General features: G+C 28.7%; 1 protein-coding gene across 1 annotated transcript; it reads right to left on the bottom strand.

Moving 5' to 3' along the window:
- Window positions 1-504: 504 nt before the first annotated feature.
- LOC116766859 (lachesin-like) lies at window positions 505-14,867 on the bottom strand. Its single transcript, XM_032656994.2, has 10 exons — window positions 14,472-14,867; window positions 8,744-8,841; window positions 7,096-7,303; window positions 5,617-5,775; window positions 4,412-4,540; window positions 3,612-3,749; window positions 2,642-2,791; window positions 1,748-1,780; window positions 1,048-1,110; window positions 505-782 (listed from the first exon to the last, which is right to left on the bottom strand). Exons 1-10 carry the CDS (start codon window positions 14,563-14,565, stop codon window positions 682-684), a joined length of 1,173 nt encoding a protein of 390 aa, XP_032512885.2. The 5' UTR covers window positions 14,566-14,867; the 3' UTR covers window positions 505-681.
- Between the last annotated feature and the right edge of the window lie 1,770 nt (window positions 14,868-16,637).

Raw genomic sequence — 16,637 nt, 5'->3', positions numbered from 1 at the left:
TTTTTCTTGATATGTAACTTTACGTACATAATTTCGACAATTATTTAGTTAAGTGAGTGTTTGTACTGATTTTTAACAAAGGTTGTTGGCGATGTTATAACGTTCCAATAACGTCTAGTTACAAACACCTTAAAGACTACTCCATCTAAGCCTTTACAACTCTGTTAAAGAACTGGTATGGTGAAAGTCTACAGTTAAAATGAAATGTCAACTAAAAAGCTCTAATTACAAAAGCACAGCAAAGGTAATTGCAAGGGTCCTCGAAACTCATTAGGACCTACATTCTGTGACTTCCAGTCTTTGTTGCATATGAGAGATGTGCTTAATAAAAGTTTGTATGTAACTTTACTATAAGCTATTATTTTATACTTTCTTTATACACCTCTTAGTCATACATTGAATACACATATTTTTCTCTACTCATGTTATTTAACAGAGAACATTCTAAAATTCCATGAAATGCCATGAATCAAAATTTTATTGAAAACTTTTGTTTTATTTGAAAAAAAAATTTACAAATAAATCTTTTGCACCCGTACACTGGTATTTTCATTTCATCTTCTGACTAAATAAACATTGACATGCAAAAGTACTGCATAATATACATGACATTTATTAACTAGGTATATGTACAGTTGTGTACTGAATTAATTGAACGGAGTAACTGTACTTTGTTCCTTTTTAAATTAACACAACTTTTATTACGATAATGAACGCGATCATAACGCGGTAACAAAAACGATCCTTCAAAACCCCTTTGTTGTAATCTTGTAATCTGAAATCTGTAATGATCTGTTAATTAGCATCCCTTATTGAACTTGTTTTGATAAAAGAATTTTTGTTCGTTTTTTAAGATATATTTTTAAAAATATATATTATAATTGAGGAAAAGGATTTTTTAAAGGAAATTTTTAACAATTATATTAAATTGAAAGGATATGAAAAGGCAATACTTTATTCAGGGTTGCCGAAGGCAATTTTTTTTGGGTAAATTATTAATTAATTAATTAATTAATTAATTGCTGTATTCTGTAAATATAAACCCACCTTGTGTGCCAAACGGTGTGATGTCTGAAGCTTTCCCAGCCACAATATTTAGCTTCTGGATGACTGTTAATAATAAAGTAAATATACATTTGTATCGTCGTCACACAAGAACGCAAAAAGAGCTTGTTTCAATGTTTTTGAAGTGTTAAATTTAATGTTTCTTATTTGTTACCAAATATAGGATATAATGTATTGTTTAGCGATTAATATTCTCATAGATTAGACGGTAGTTGTTAAATTTAATTATATCCACCACTCCAACAAACTTTTAAGGAACACAAATACAAAAATCTTTTTTTAATAAATAATATTTTATATAATACATTTAGATTAATAAAAATTCGAGTTGAAAGCTACAGAAGTTAATGAACATTGAGATTTATTTGTTACTGGATACTGTTTCGTTGTGCTATTTCCAATTTTCAAATAATTGTTATTATCGTTTCCGGTACAATGAATTATCATAACTAACTTATTTGTCGATATGTAGAAAAATGTTTTTAAATATAAAGCTTGCGAAATAAGTATTAAAGTAGCGGAAATTCTTAAAATAATTACTCATATTGATATTTGAAACATGGAACATACATTTGAAACATGGAAACGCAATTTTAAGGAATCATAAGCGACTTATCTAGATAAGTCAAATATTGCATTGCATATATAGTATATATAAAAATTATTAAAGAAAAATACAAACCATTTCGGTTTTCCATTGCCGGCGGTTGCATTGCTGTAATATTTGAAAATAATATGTGTTTATTATTTTAGTTTAACATAGAAAATTCAATATAAAATATTCGTATTAAATTAAGATGACTATTAGTATGCTTATCTTGGTTTTGCTAGTTGTACTGGGCCGTGTTTAAGATAGAACGTATTCATTTGTAAAGATAGTATAACATTACAATGGTTTGAGCTGAGAACATTTATAACGTTGTAGATTATTTAAGGTATGTAACCAACTAACCACAACAAAAAAATACGAATATAGTTTGAGGGTTCGTGACAGCGGAAACTCCCAAACTTTTGACATACGTAGAAAATATTGACGATGGCCGAAAATATGAACATAAAATTGCTAGTACAGATATATATTTCTTAAATAAAGCAAAATCCAACATAATAAATACGCCAACAAAAAGCAAACTAAGAAAACACACTACAATGTTAAGTTGCCACTGAACAAACTCGATAACGCGCATTCAGAGAAACAACAAACAAAGATCGCTACAGTGAAAAATGACAAAGAAACTGAAATAGATTTTTAAACAACAAATTTAAAGAGAACTGTTAGTTTATATGAAGTAGTTAAAGACTTGGTATTACATAATACTTTGTACATTTATAGTATTGAACGTAGTAACGCAATAAAAGTATTATTCAGGTTTGGGAAATGACCGAAACATACCCTTTTTTAAACATCAGTATGAAATGTTACTAATATGAGAAGCAAAATAGATAGACTGTCTTACAATTAATAAGGTATATACATTTGCATGATGCGATACACAATATCTTAATTGGTTTAGTATTATTACGAAGAGCAATACAATTTAGTACAAGGAACTTAAACCAGAACTAATGTACTCACGATACAACTTAATTGAACCCTCGGTATCGCCCAACGAGTTCTTAGAGACACACTTGTAAGTTCCGTAATCTGCACTGGTAACTCTTCGTATTGGTAGTCTGAGTACTGACCGATAGGAACCGGATATCTTCTGAGGCTCTAAACTCCCACCTAAATGAATGTAAGAGGAATCAAATTGAAACGGTTTTAGATTCGTTATTATTAATCAAAAATTTAAAAATATGTTTGTATAAACATACGTATTTGTATCAGGAATAAACTAGAAGGTATTGATTACGACTTAAATCGTATTCAATGCATGATGTTTTTAATAAATTAAACTAAATTAGGAAACGGTTTTGACATTTCTGATTTCTTGTTTAGGTAAACAAAAATTATATATATTTTTTTAATAAAAATACTTGTTGTTATAACTAATAAACTGCATAACGATAATGTACAAGTCGCAATACGATAATTTAGAACACATTTATATTTTGATTATTTAATTAAATTTTATTGTTACAATTTTTTTCTATATAAAAAAGTTATAGCTATTGTTATTGCCCATGAAAGAAAACACGCAATCACGAAGAAAGACATACGGTCATACAATACTTTGTTAGGAAAATTATATAATTAGTTAATTTATATATGTATATTAGATTAATAATTATATATCAGATATCACACTCGTAAAAACATTACACGGTATTATGTACGGGTACATTTATACGTGATATAAATGAAAGCTTATCGCGAGATTCTGTCGTGTCGATAAACGAAACTAAACATTTATAAAATAATTTGACCTCGACATAAGTAAAGCCAAGAAACAGAAAAAATGTTCTAAATAAATATATTGAACGTATACAGATTTCGATTTCACTGGTTGTTTTATATTAAACAAAAAATATATATGTGTATATTTGGTTAAGCAATTATTTAATTTTGGAATTATCTGTTTTCTTGAAAATTAAAAATAACTAACCTATAGGAACGATTTCACCGCTCTCTCGACTCCAATAACTGACTGGTTTGGGATATGCTTCGGTCTCACATTCGATGACGAGGTCTGAACCCAGGGCTGCTCCTACTAGCTGATTTCTAATAACGATGACCGGTGGAACTAAAGGGTTAATCTTAATTAATATGTAGGTAGAATATGATTATTATAAACTTAAATAATTCATGACATAACTTTTCAACCCGATTCGAACTCGTTCAAAAGATCTAGTCTTTTTTCTCACTTTATTTATGTTTCATAAAAGAAATAGAGAAATAAGTCATTATTAAGACCGGTTAAATAAATAAAATAAACAAACTGACTTTATTTATTACGAAAGCTAACAATACACTTTTTACTTTATTTTTTTAATTAGTACATTTTCTATTATGAGAGTTCGTGATGTTAAAATATTTTAAATGCTTTGTACCAACCAATAATGAACAGTAATGTCTATGCTTCAAGGAAATAACTTACCAGTAAAAACATAATGGACTACTGATTGAGTATCATTAAGCGATTCCAGTAAAAACTAAATTACATGTATGTGTTTTCTTTATGGTTTTATTTACATTTTCTGAAAATATCAACACGACTCGGCATTTATGGTACAATTTTTATTTCTCATATCATCGCTCCGATCGAATCCTTAACAGAATTCACAAAGGTACAAATTAAAAGAATAAACTAAATATATTAAAGCAGTTTTGCCGTAAGGAGCTTTAATATGATATAAGTATTGTTAATCGCAAAATATATATCTATTATTGTTGTAGAGTACTTACATTCAACGGTAAGCATTATTCGCTTGCTAACAGTTGGCGGTACGCCGTTTGAAGCGATGCATAGGTACGCCCCGGCGTGCTGGCGCGTCACTCGGCTTATATTTAACACAGGACCTTCCAATGACGTCACTAAAGTGAAATACACTTTATATATTCAAATTTCCAATTCAATGAAGAACAAATTAATGGAGTCTACAAAACTAAAAAATGTACGATTGCAAGTTATCACTACTAAATGACTATTAAATTACTTTAATTAAATATAAAATTGTTGAAGTCATTTTCTAAACGTAAATAATAATGCGAGAATTTTCCATTCTAACTATACTTGTTTTAATGCATTTTCTAAAATTACTTCCTGATTAAATAGAGGGCTAGAATTTTTTTTACTTTTTCCGTGTATTAAGGTTTTATTATGATTTAGGTTTGGTTGTAAATTTATTTGAAGTGAAGTATTATTCATAACAACGTCATAAAAAGTACTACAACCTAGAATTTCATGTAATTTTACTTGTAGGAACCCTCAGCTTACTAATGAATGTGTTACTAATTAAATCGTTTAGATTTTGTTTATTTAATGTATATATATTTAATATCAGCTTTATTTCTATTGTATAGAACTTTCAAGAATTTAATTGATTATTAATACATACAAACTTAAAAAATAAAGAAGGAAAAGGATTAAAATGTTGCGATAGCACTTTGGGTTTAAGGTTTTTATTATAGGCTCTTAAACTTAGGAAACACTATGTAGTGCAATGGAAAGTAGGTAAACACCATAATACGTTGCGAATAAAAAAAAAATTCGTTTTCTCTATAAAAATTTCCTCTGAACTGTAAGATGTTTCAAGTTGCATTATAAAGCGAGAATAAGCGAACTTATGATTTTACGTAAAAGACATATGATAAAATCATTTTCATTTGATACTTATATTGGAAAAGTCGAGAAGAGTATAACAATATCAGAAAAATATCACATTCCTGTCACATAAATAATAAACATATTAATGCTTCGTTCAACAAAAATATTGAAAAATATACTAGGAATACTAGCATCTTCGGACTATAATTATATTTATAAAACCTCAAATCGACTCATCGTCTCTTCTAAAAGAACATACAAAAATACAAAACCATGCCTTCGTAGTTAGGAAATTAAATACAATATATGTGTAATGTATATGACGGCAAATAAGAAAGTGTACCTTGTAACCCGTCTGAACCCACAATGGGTTTGGAATGCTCCCTTCGCCACGTGATCTGAGGATGTGGTGACCCAGTCGCAGCACATGTTAGACTTATCGACGCCCCTTCGCGTACCGTCTGATCAGCGCTTGTTCCGCGGTCGAGAATATCCGGTGGAACTAAAAACCATATATTCTATAAAACAAACCAGGAATATCTCGAAACATTTCGGATGTAGTGACTATTGACGTCTTTAGGTAGAAATATTTAAATAGTTACTAAAATTAGGAATATTTTAAGAATATTTAATGATTATTTTTATAAGCTACCAATATTCGAATATATTTTTTTGTTTCGGTTTTAATGAAATCTCCTTCTCTCTTACGTATGTTCACTCAAAAAGTTGAAACTTAATTACAGTTAAATAAAAACTTCGACATTTTTTTTATCGACGTCACGTATAAAAAAAATGTGATTTCAATTACGAAGCAAATATTACAAAAATGAAAAAAGGACAACAAATGACAAATAAAAATTTTCGCTTGGAAAAACTTTTGTCCTGGGCCTAGATAGCAAAAATACATTGAAAACTCATTTTAATTAACATGTCAATGACGTCAATGTTGTAAGAGTCTTTCTACTTCTTTGTGTAGTAAAAAGAGATTATAATAACGTAAAGGTTAAGACGTTCTACATTGGAATAATTTTCATTTCCAACAAATCCACTATAAAAACATTTTATCGATAAAAATTACCAGGTTCTAAGAAAATTTACTAGGATTAATGTTATCCTTATTTTATTTTAGCATAGTCGAGTGGAATTATCTTAATATTTATTTTCAAATTATGTTACAACATGATTGACTCTTGAAAGAGACTTTATTGAAATAAACCTTACATTTTTAACAAAAGACGTCCTACTCACATAACCTTTGTGTCTTAATTTTTCTTAATATTTATATATATATATATATATAGGTTAATGTTACTATTTTTAACATTTCACTTTTTGTTTATTTATTTTTAATAGTAAAAAAATTTTCTGATAATTACGTTATCAACGTTGTCTATTTTTATATTATACATTAAGTACGAAAAACTGGTGCTACTACAAAAAAACACACATTTAATACTATACATTGTTTTTTCCTTAGCCACTGCCCTAGTGGTTTAAAAAAATATTAAATTGATATAAAACTGATACGTATGGACTTCAGCTAAGAAACCTTAGTTAACAAAGCTATTGAGAAAATTAAAATAAAATTGAGTAATTGCGTATAAATTTTTTATCGCTCATTTAAATTAATATAAATTATATATACTACATCTGATATTTTTAAATTAAAATAAAGTGTTCTATATTTAAAATTAAAATTATTTTAAAGCCATATTTCTCTCGACCTTGAATTTCCATCGATTGTTTTTTTACAATCATTCAAATTCCTTTCCAACTTATCTACTATCTCAAAATAAATAAATATTAGTTTAAGTATACTCACCGACTATATCCAAGTATCCCAGCTGACTCTTCATGGGATCTGTATTTATTTGACACATATACCATCCTCTGTCTGTTTCTCTCAGCTCGCGTATATGAAGGAACCAGGTCCTTTGATCACTATGAGTGACCCCTACACGTCTACTCCTTGATATCACATGGGTATGTATCGTTAAGATTGTCTGGGTGTCCACTCTTAGCCACGCAACCTGCACAATTAATGTATGCTTAAAACTTATTAATACAACAATTCATTTATTCAGAGAAACAAAAGAAATCATTCACAAATCACTTGTTGACCAGGAAGAGCTTAGAATAGGAATTTCTTTAAAAGAACATATTAATAGATAATAAAATATTCCTATTACTTAAATAAATAAATTAAAAGTAGTGCAGTTTCCTTGAAGGCATGAAGTGAAGATGTATCACGCCACTTTTCTGTTTGAATATACGTTGCTTAGATTTTTTTTCTAAGGCCTACGGATTTCCGCTGGCCGTTTTCCTTCGGTGTGATAAATGACTAAATAAAACATTTACATTATCATACTTAGCATGTGTATAAAAAAATATCAAAACTCTACATTGCAACATAAAGTATAGTTCCCTTAAAAAACTATACTCCTTGTCCTAACTTATATATAAATTTTTATGTAATTGTTACTTGTTGTTGACTTGTTTATAAAGATATATAATATTTTTGTTTACTTGCTCTGGTACATGTATGTTGTCTCATATTTGGTGCTAAGTGCAATATCTATTTTAGATATTTATAAGGTTACAGACCTTACGGGACTTCGAGGCAAATCGAATTGACAACATACACCGCACATTTCAGAACTTAACGAACTGTTGCTAGAGTACGAACAAAGGATCCTGCATACTATTAAAGTGAACTTTATAAACTCAGATAATATCGTTTAGTATTCCAGCTCTAGAGTTTATATTTTGAGCAAGTTTTATCATCTACACATATCTTTAGGCTACAACATGCTTTTAGGTCGACTTATTATGTAAATAAATTATGTACTGTACATATAATAGTAATAAAGTGACGTTCTTAAGTGAAGCTTTTATAAGTTTCCTTATAACAGATTACCCTAACGTTATCTTGTGACAAGTTCTTTAAGTATGAACACTTAACTTTTAACTTGTTCCCATGCACATAATCTGTATTCACTTTACTGTTCAACGTTCAACATATTGTTAAAGCCTTAGTGAATTTCAGTTGGAACTTTGAAAGAAACACGTGTGTACATTGTGTGAGATTTTGCTTCAGAGTTTCAAATCACAATGGTTCTTGGAAATTTTGCTGAAAAATTTCATTTATTACTTACTACTTCATAAATTCAGACTTTATAATAATGATTTATTTTTCCTTCGCCACTAATATTTCAATAGTAAAAATATTATATATTTAAATACTTTTTTGTAAGTTATAAAAAGATAATTGAATTAACTTAAAAACTCTGGCAGGAAACTGATTGACATAACAAACTCAAAGAAGAAAATATTGAAATAATTGAATACGCCTTAGCTTGAAGGTATATCTAACATCTTTACAAAACCTTTTAACGAATGCATTAGGAGCATAGCTATCCATTGCTAGCACAATGCGGTAGGTAATAATGCGATAAGGGAATAATAATCACCTTGTATGTGGAGAGGTTATGAACTGTGCACGCGAGTATCGCTTCCCGACCCAGAGGTGCTGTCACGTTTTCTATCGGACCACTAAAACCGGGCTCATCTGCAACAAATTAATTTATCAAATGCAAGCTTATGCGTGTAAATTTATTTAATTATTTTTTTAATCATTTAAAAGTACATTTTTACGTTCGTAAACGTAAATTTGATTTATCTATTTAGAAGGAACAAATTCAAACTCGGCTGTAAATTAATCAACAAGTTGGGAAAACTTATCAAATAATGCAATACTTAACTTCGATCAGAAAAATACATTAGATTTAATTTTGGCCTTATTACAAAATATTAAAGAGATTGCCTCCCTTTTTTTAAAGTCTTTTTATAAATCAAACGACTTTTATTTTAACTTTGATTGTAATGCGAGTACCGAAAGTAATAATTTTACACAATAATACATATTAAATTATCTGACTCAGACCAAATAATCTCACTAAAAACATTCAAACAAATTTTCACACATCGTTACGGATACAAAGAAAAATGTAATGAATTAATTTAAGATGAACCTTAGAAGAAAAGGATAATTTTAAGTGATCATATTTTTTTTTCTAAAAGACAATAATTACATTTTAATTATTATGACGTTAATAATTTTCTTTGGTTAAAAATATATAATGAGCTTTTCAGATTAAAGAAAATATAAAATAACTCAATAAAATACTTCCTGTCTAGTACTTCAGCTAAATAAACACTGCTTTTGTAGCACATCTAACTGTGTACTTCTATATTTTTATACAATAAAGTGAAGTTCACTGTGGAACAAAACTATTTATCGTGAATTCGAAACTGCTGTAGATTTCAAGGGGACATTTCTTAGAATTAAATTCAGTTGCTTACTGCAAAGCATTTCATAGATTATGGTAGAGTAATTTTAAACAATTCACATATTTTTTCTCAGAAGACTCATAGTTTTTACTATAGAAATTAATAATGTTTATTTATAAGTGAATCTAAATCAAATAATAATATTTTAAACGGTCTACTTGTTTCGCTTTTTAATTAAAATATTGTAAGATAATTGAAAGCAATGTTTGAATATTCATTTGTATAAAATATCATAACATTAGGAAAGCTAAACAAATCGTTTTAACTGAGAACAAGATTTAAATTTGAAACACTTTGAAAATCATCCAGAGGAATATATTGTTTAGTAACTTAATAATAATAAACAATGAAGTAAAAACAAATCAAAGTTATCCATAGGGGTTATACAAACCCAGTTAATGTACGGAATTTCGAATTAATTTAGATAGTAATGAAGCCAAATGTTTAGGGACCGGGTTACCGTTTAAACGTGTAAACATTAGGTTACGTGTGTCTGTATATATTTTAAACCGACGTCAAAAAAAGAAGGTTCTAGACTTTCTTTTACTTTTATTGTACTTAGATTTTTCTGTAATATAGACACAATTCTTATAAGATCTGCTCATTGAATTGACATTAAATTTAACTAATCAACAAATGTCGTTTTTTTGTTCAGAGTAGGAGTTATCGGTTTTAATCAACTAAATAGTTATACCAGGAGACACTATCTTGAACCCAGTGTAGACATTAGTATGAGATGATATATTGCCGCTTTCTACACTAAACATACGTTTCGCTAGAAATAAGTAAGGATAAAAAATTTATTTCAATGTGTTTAGCTATTTGACAATATAAACAATGACGTGGTGGTTTTATTTTAGTTCCGCTATCTAATAACTTTTCACATCTTGTGTAAACTCAGGCTTAAAACAGACTATAATAATAGTTTGTAAGCAGATATCTGGAATATGTTACCAACACGTTTCATTTTAAGCCTTCACGAATCCACTTTATAATAGACTAACTAATCTCGAAGTCTGTTTGCGTTATTCTACACAATATAACGGTAAATTCGATTGCAGACCTTATTAATTTGTATTTGTGAAGTATTCTTATGATAATGTCGTATATTAATTATGGAAGTTTTACTATAAACTATTGTATATTTTTATAAATTTCTTTTGCATTTTTTAATTAATAAAATATATGATAGATCGATTATCGTCAAATCGAAATTTTATTATTCAATTAAAAGGTTTAGTACCTACTGAAATGAAATCATTATTTAGTAGCTGTCTATATACGTTAAGTAGAGTCTACTGTCTATATACGTTGACTTGAAGCTGCGACAAAGCGTTATTGCCAAATAGAGTTTAATAAACCATGTTTTGATTAAATTAGTCGGTTAACACGCGACACACGAAACTACAAACAAATTCAGGTCAAAACTAGTATAGAATGACCTCTAGATAATCTCCTTTAAATCCATATCAACGTAGCTTATACAATCAATCTTAAGTATTTTATGAAATAATGAGTTATTAAATCTTACATTATTTCTGTACTCTTATTTTATATTGACATTATATATATTTTTTTTTTTCATCTGTTACCAGCAAAGTACAAATCTGATTAAATAACAAGTACTAATAACGATTAAAAATATGCTCAAAGAGACAAACTTTAAAGCTTGAGGAACCTCCCCAGCACCTTACCCACGTATTTACATGACTTGAGAACATTTTAAAATCAAAATGATAAGAAAATCGGATGAAACAGAACAAGCTCATTGAAGATTTAATAGTATTTAGTATTTAGAGATAATAATGATAATTAGGTAAATGTTGTGCACTAATGAGTCTGCAACAGTAAGGTTTCAGTTTGTATCTCACCAAAACTTTAAATATGCAACAACAAGAATTTAATCGTATACAAAATAGTGTGTAAGTTCCTAGATAGAATTGAAACGACGATAGGATAGATTTCGAGGAACCGATGAATATTACCCTATGGGCTATTCCTCACAATTATTCGTCCTCCATACTTTTTCATTCCTTCGGAATTTTCACATACAATGCAATAATTCCATACGCATGTGGAAACGAAATTTTTCACCTACATGTACTCATAAAATTATCAATATTATAATTTTGCTATCACTAACATCTTGTTTAAATATAAATTAATGTCACAGTCAAAAAACAAGCAGTATTGCCATTAACCTGTTATCGTAGTGACAGCGGCGATTAGGAACCTTGTATTAAAATCGCCCCTTTCTATTTGGATTATCGTGGCTAAATTTGACGCGCAGTCAATTAGTGGCATGAGGTTCGGCGAGCGTTTGCAATTTGTCAGTGACAGGTCCGGAAGCTTCATGAACCCTGCTTCTACAATATAAACCATGATATTGTCGTCTGGAAATTTATAAACCAATTGCAATTTCAAGAGTTTTGTTTCAAATTCAAGAGAATTGAGTTTTTTTGATTTTGCCTGAGAGATTGACCGTGCAATACGCGTTGCTTTATTTATGGCTTTCACTCCCAACATTTTTACGGCTTTTCAGATAACAAAGCAAGAGTGGCGCAAAGTTTTTTTGACTTGTTTGTTATACTTAGGAAATTGCCTTAATTCTATGAATATAAATTTATAAACTTGTACAAATATATATTCCTTATTTAAAAGAATATAAAAACCAAAAAATTACGTCAAGAACATATTATTTCAATATAACATTTACGAGAATTAAAAAAACAAAAGGTATCATTAATAAACAGCGCTAGTATTTTTTTTAATATATATATATTGATAGCCAAATAAAATGTCAGAGGCTAAGTGCAGCTGTGATATATTGCAGGTCATGAAGAGTTACCGCAAAAGTTTTGCCACTAATAAATCTTCGTTCTCACTACTTAGCTTGCGTCCGAAGTTGATTTTATGTTTGATTATTACCTAAAATAAGTTAAAGATTTTAATTTAATCATTTAATTGCTATAACTAGAAATTGCTTTAACAAAATATACTTTGTTTTTAATTTTTTATAACAATATTTTGAATAAAAACTAATTGAAGTGATCGAGATGATAAAAATATACATGAAGGAAAATTATGTTTCCTAATATAGGAGTAAAAATACGAGTAAAGTTATAAGTACTTGTGATAGATTTCATTAAGTTCAATGATATAAAAGTCAGGAACAATCAAATATAAAAATGTTACTAGTTGAAAGACAATATAAATATAATATTTAGAATTTTAAAATTAACGTTCAGTAATTAAAAGTTCTATTATTTTTCTATGTTGTGACACATTTAGAACGCATACTGGGTATATATTTGTGTATGTATAAACCTGTTATCGTAAATAATTTCCCAATTAATATATTTTTTTAAATTCTTTTCTATATATTAAGGTGAATAGATATTTAAAGCAGATGCCTTTATACATGTCGTCTATTCGTAATACCTTAATTTTTCTACAAAATAAATATAAAACTTACATTGTTTATAGCTCTAATAGCTTCAAAAGGTAATAAATTCGTGAAAAATAATTTATTCTAAAACATTAAATAATTCTATAAAATAATAAACATGAAAAAACTTTTCTAAATTGTGTGTCGTCTTACTGTTCTCGCAAACTAGCTTACACAATACGAGCCCAGGATTTGTTTAGATACGTACAAAAGTATTTTCCAATACCTTTCATGTATTAAAAAATAATCATAGTTATTTAAAAAACTAAATAAAATGATCAACTTAAAAGTATTCCTCGTTTATCAATAGTTAAAGTTCTAATCAAATTCTTCAAATTTAGAAAATAAAAATTCTTTCTCGCATGTCTTACTTTAATTTTCATAAAAAAGTATGCAAATGTATTTTACTTAACATCCGCTATCAAAATCTAACGCGTTTCTTGATAGCGTTGTAAACAACATGCACGTGCTGTCCATGATATTTCAAAAATGATAAATAATTAATACTTATTAAATAATCAAACATTAAGCTGTCATCAGTAAAAAAATAAAGATAAATAAATAATAAATTTACACCACAACAATTACTACTCAGAAAAACTTTAATTTAGACTCGGATCATTTGTACCGTGCTAGATTCGTTCAACTTCTTCTACTTTACTTAATAGGTTTTCTCTAACGAGCTAATATTTTGAACACATCTCGAATACTACTTCAACCAATTTAATTAACAAAAATCTATTTCAAGTTTCATGCAAATCGAATGTTTTGTTTTCATCCGAAACGTCAAATCCTCTCTCTGAATGGAATTTCTTTCCGCACATGTTTCGTTAGTTAAACTATTAATTCTCAGAACCGTCTGTTAAAATAGTGAAAGTTCATAAACTTTGCTGTTTTAAAATTGTAACTTTAAATGGTTTTCATAATTTCAATACTAATGAAACTATTTATTGAGATCAGAAATACATTTGGAATTAATTTAAAATTTTATGTGTCACTTCACAATTATTTGAACGCATATCCGTTTTCGTTATCGTAATAATTAGCGTCTCTGATCATATACCTAAAAGTTACTACTAAGAAAGGTCTATAATTTTAGATTAAAACGGGATCATATTATATACAACAATATTTAAATCTATTTTCTGTAAATATTTATTATGATAAAATGTAATACATTGCAATAATAATTTTCCCAAAACAAATTAAAGATAAAACTCGAGTTTAATACAACCTAAGGGATTACGAAATATTAAATCATAAAAGTACATTATGACATTGACCTTTCACCAGCGAGTTAAAGCCACCATAGAAAGTATTATCGGTTTAAAGAAACGGTAAGGAATCACGAAACGTATACCTTACATTATGGATTATTAATTTTAGTCTAGCGTACTTACGTATAGTTGCGTCTATATTCCGAGCTAGAAGACAATCCAACATGATAAAAGTTAATATCATATTACTTGTTTTAAGGAAACTTGAGAGATCCATTGCTGTCTTTGAAAATATATGACTAGAAAAAAATAAGTCCACGTATCCCACGCTGGACGCCACCAAAACAAGCGTAACACGAATGTGGCATTAAATATAATGACAACTTGTTTTTAACATAAAAACTGAAAAATAACACCTCGATAACGTTTTAAGGAACGAAACACATCGTTAGCCATCATCGGATATAACACACGCGATGTAGTGATTAGGAGGGCGGTAAACTTTCAATATTCTTCTTCAGAGTCCCGTGAAAAGTTTGTGGTTTTCCAGGACGGCTGTGTGCGCGACCGCTCCGTGTGGTGTCTCACAGGCTACTGAAAGTCAAGAATGGTGCAAGGGGTTGCACCGCTGGCTCGTAGCGCCTCCCCTTTCCCTAAGCCCTTCTCCATTACAAAACTCGTTACGTGGAATACCTTAAAATAATCAAATAACTTACGTAAAATATAAAATCTTTCGAATAAATTGCTACATATATTTTATTACAATTCTCACTTTTGTTTTTCTATCTTAAAGGTTTTCTGGGTCTGGTCTTTTTTAATGGATTTTATGTTATACCTATTTTATTATGTTTATTAATTTACTAGGTATTTAGTATGCGCAAAAAGTACTTTGAGCTTGAATCAATCAGCGACTTATAATTAACAATTTTAAAATGTAGAAAAGAACATTGTTTTATAAAAAAATATGAATCAGCCTTTTTTTCTAATATCAATAAAATTATCATGATGCTCCATTTAAGGGCCAGTGTTAAATAATATCATATACCTTTAAAATGTAGCAAATGTTATCATTTTTTATTTATATGAATGTTGTTATTTAATAACGACGAAATGTATTCAAAGAATTCCTAGCAAAGCTTAACTAATAATAAAAAATTGTACCGTATGTTTAGGCTGTAATTTGTTCCCTATAATAATCCAATGCTTCTGCAATGTATATGAAGGGGTACTTAAAAACTGTTTATTATTTATTGCTTTCCGAGTAAACGCTGTCCGACTCGCCGTCGCCGCGGTTTCTGCGAAGTGAAGCATTTCCTTATAACCCCTAAGTGGCAGATATATCATTAATATTAGATAACCTTCAGCCCTGAAAAAACGCTATTCCGTTGATCTAAGTTTTCTATTACGATTGGATACAAGGTTTTTTATATTCATTCGTATTAGTACTATATTCAAATAATATTTCATCAAACTTTTTGGACATAGGTTAGACCACTATGTGTTCGATTTATTGATTGATATTTATAAGTATTTCAAATATAATTTTATTTTAATTCGATTATGTAAACTTCAAATCATATAAATTGTCTTAAAATATGTTATACTCATGCACTTCACAAAGAAATATTATAAAAAAAAAAACAATCACATTGTGTTCCGACATTGAAGCCTCTAAATTATTTTTAAATTTAATTTAAATACTCTGTATTGATCTTGCTCCTAAGAGTAATATAAATACAGTCAATTATCCGAACTCGCATACTTTGTCATAAATATTTCTATATAAATTATTAACAAGATATGTCCCTAATTCGAGTTATAATTTTTTCTTGTAAAGAATCCATAACCTCAAGTATCATTTTACACCAGTCCACAAACGCCTACGTTTCCTTTCCTCACTACTCTAATTCCTTAACCACGTTAACTCACAAATTAGCTGAAGCCATTTAAATGACATAAGTCATAACAAACATTCAAAACAGTGTTGTGAACAGTATATAAGAACTTTCTAGTTATTTATTATATTTCGTTTGGTTACATGAGTTGGATGAATTCATTAGAACTAGAAATTTTTACTTCAAACTTTTGTAATTTAATAGTAATACATTAACACCGTATTGAACACTATCCAACTTTTTGTGTTATTAGGCCAAAACTTAAATTACGTTAAGTGTCACTGGGTACCAGGTCGCAACTGCTACGAGACTAACTGATTAAAACAGCTTTCTCTAACTGAAAAAAGTGTTTAAAACTTGCTAAAAACAGATCCCCAAAATTAATGACCCGCGCTTAATTTGTTTGTCGAACTTTAAACAGATCCTATGATAACAGTACGCAGAACTTTTATGG

This window comes from Danaus plexippus, chromosome 10 (assembly GCF_018135715.1).
Source record: "Danaus plexippus chromosome 10, MEX_DaPlex, whole genome shotgun sequence".
In the NCBI taxonomy this organism is placed as follows: domain Eukaryota; kingdom Metazoa; phylum Arthropoda; class Insecta; order Lepidoptera; family Nymphalidae; genus Danaus; species Danaus plexippus.
The sequence above is the reverse complement of the archived record's forward strand: the minus strand, read 5'-3'. Positions and strand labels throughout refer to the sequence as shown.

Coding starts and splice junctions, on each gene's coding strand:
- LOC116766859 (XM_032656994.2), bottom strand. CDS start 14,565: ATGGATCTCTCAAGTTTCCTTAAAACAAGTAATATGATATTAACTTTT. Junction 5,776..7,095: donor GGGATACTTGGATATAGTCG/GTGAGTATACTT, acceptor TATGGTTTTTAG/TTCCACCGGATATTCTCGAC. Junction 1,111..1,747: donor GGCAATGGAAAACCGAAATG/GTTTGTATTTTT, acceptor TATTATTAACAG/TCATCCAGAAGCTAAATATT.